Source organism: Syzygium oleosum, unplaced genomic scaffold, assembly GCF_021117445.2.
Source record: "Syzygium oleosum isolate NSW1041296 unplaced genomic scaffold, Sole_v2.1 Sole_v2.13, whole genome shotgun sequence".
NCBI classification, from domain to species: Eukaryota; Viridiplantae; Streptophyta; class Magnoliopsida; order Myrtales; family Myrtaceae; genus Syzygium; species Syzygium oleosum.
Genome location: NW_026607497.1, coordinates 9810430 through 9812973, shown reverse-complemented (window position 1 = coordinate 9812973; position 2544 = coordinate 9810430). Strand labels below are relative to the sequence as shown.

At 43.0% G+C, this 2544-nt stretch overlaps 1 protein-coding gene across 1 annotated transcript; it reads right to left on the bottom strand.

Annotated features, from left to right (window-relative positions):
• Positions 1–1025: 1025 nt before the first annotated feature.
• Positions 1026–1924, bottom strand: LOC115692998 (ethylene-responsive transcription factor 13-like). The gene has a single exon (XM_030619985.2). It carries the CDS (start codon positions 1862–1864, stop codon positions 1070–1072), a length of 795 nt encoding a protein of 264 aa, XP_030475845.1. The 5' UTR covers positions 1865–1924; the 3' UTR covers positions 1026–1069.
• Positions 1925–2544: the final 620 nt, after the last annotated feature.

Sequence of the window (2544 nt, the reverse complement as noted above, 5' to 3'; positions counted from 1 at the left end):
CACGAGCGAATCACCATGCGCCAAAAGGATGTACCAAATCCAACTGTAGGTCTTTTACTCTGATATAGAATTCAAGTTGAGTCTCCAAGGAATTGTGTTAAAAAAATGTTAGATTGTTTGAGAGCAACTAATTTGTATTTTGAATCTTGACTGTCTGGACTTTACCTATAGCTGATAGACCATGCAAGGTTCCTGAGTAATCCACCGTCATTTATGATGGCCGTGGATTCCACACCCTACACGGTGTTTCTTTTGGTATCTTGATAAAACTCGACTGTTGATGGAGATCTCATTTCCATAGATCAATGCATGATTGAGATTTATCGAGGCATCGAGACAAATAGAATGAACCCAGGAGGAGAAGGGACGACATTGGAGTTCACTCTGACGTGCGTGGTTGCCGCTGTTTGCACAATAATTGTCACGATCGAGCAGTTCCTTCACTAGACTGTTTGCAGAAGCTTTTGTCCTAATTTTTTAGGTCATTGGCTTTATTTGCTTCAGACCTTTCGCGTTTCGGTCAAAGTTCGCTTTTCGAGCGCATGAAGAAATTATTTGTTTGTAAATAGAATGTTCATCATATAGACTCGTATGTGAATTCTTATGCCTATTATGTTTACATCACGCACAGAAAGCACAGCAGAAACATGGAACCGGCCATTAAAGTTGAGAAATTCCAAGTTCTGCAGCAAAATGCTTCTGAAAATTGCCGTATATGAAAAAGGGTTTATGAATGTGGTTAGGGCTTGAGAATGACCTCAAGAGGCTTCAGTATTATTCCCTTCAGAAAAATAACTGCTTTTATATCTCTTATAAATCTTTGTTGTTCCTTAAGTTAGGATCAAGACCATATTGGCTGTGAAAACTTGAGCTTTTCTTTAAATTTCTATGACTACACTTCAGGACTAGGATTTCTTCAGCAGTAACATTGATTGCATGTCACAATGCAGGCGAGATTTCTCCGCGGTGAAAGATCATTGAAGCTTAAACACTAAACTGATAGTTCCAGAAGATAAATTGCCTGATTGACCTTTTATTGAACGAGACAATAACTTTGCAGTTTGCACAATCAAAATAAAAACTGTTCATCCCCACTCAACAAACCGATATCGAATATGGGAAAGGGGATTGGACTTCCAAAATCCACCTCAGCATCCATGTTGACCTCTCTCTTTCTTCTCTTCATTCCCATCATCAAGTCGTCATCGTTGGAGGTGGACAGTGAGCTAGGCTTGGCGGACCGACGCTTGGGTCTGACCCGGACAGGATCGTGCTCGGCCAAGCCAATGAGGTGAGGGAAGTTGAGCTTGGCCTTGGACCCCCTAATCTTAAAAGCAGCCCGGTCGTAGGCCAAGGCCGCGTCCTTGGGCCTCTCGTATGTCCCGAGCCAAATCCTAGCCCCGCTTTTCTTGGGGTCCCTTATTTCTGCTGAGTATTTTCCCCACGGTCGCCTCCTCACCCCTCTATAATGCGTCTTCTCAACCGGCACTTGTACCTCAGGCTCCACAGTCTCCAGTTTCTCCTCCGTCGCCCAACCAATGCTGTTGTAATCAATGGTCGTAACTTCAAAATCAAGTTCTTGATTCGAACCCGAAGGCATCGTCCACCTGGAATCGAGCGCGTCATGCAAAGCGTCGTACACCAACATGTTGTTTGAGTTGTCGACTTCCCGGGGCAGTTCGCTCCAACTCTCCGTCAGTAAAAGATTGCTGAAGCTTGAACTCCTCGAGTACATGTCTGCAGGAGTTGGTGCATAAAATGTTGCGTTGAGACCACTATCATCATCTTCAAGGCGATGCTCACAAATGGGTTTCAAAACATCGCATTGATCGGTCTCACAGGGACTGAAAATTTCTTGAAGCATTTTCGTTTTCTGCTAGGATTTGTAGCTTCGTGATCACTGAATATGAAAGATCGATGGGATGATTTGGTTTCTGAAGGAGAGTGGAGAGTTGAAAAGACCGTCAGAGTGGGAGCCATATATATAGGTAAGCTTGACTGCTTGAATGGTGGAAGATTGAAGGGATGATTTTGGTTGGAGCTTCTGAGAAAGTGCATCTGGTGGAGGCTAACGAGATTCTCAGCACATGTTTCAAAAGCTCAATTAGACTTTTTGAATCACGAAAGACATAAAATGATACATTTTTATTTAACCAAAAAAAAAATGATACATTTTCTATTTTCAGTTTTGAGCTAAAATACCAATGCATGGTGCACGCTTCGTTTTATTTTATTGGGGAACAACAACGATTTTCCTCCAAAGTACGAGGTTAAACTGTTTTGTCTAAGGCCTTGTGTAGACCTCGGCATCTCTCAGACGTTAAACACGTAGAGAGTATTCCCTCCTTCTGGGATAAAAAAAACAGAGGGAATTAGGCGGGCTGGGCATGCAGGCACGTACACTTTAAAATAAGGAACGCAGTTCTGTTAGCTCATTAGGTATATATTCTTGGACAAGCGGGGCAACCCTAGTCGGTGTTTCGGCACCTACTCTGTGGTGAGGATACCCTTAACCACCGAGAATCCACAGAGTACCCTTGATTT

Bases quoted from the DNA above. Each gene is read 5' to 3' on its own strand.
- LOC115692998 (XM_030619985.2), bottom strand. From the start codon at position 1,864: ATGCTTCAAGAAATTTTCAGTCCCTGTGAGACCGATCAATGCGATGTT.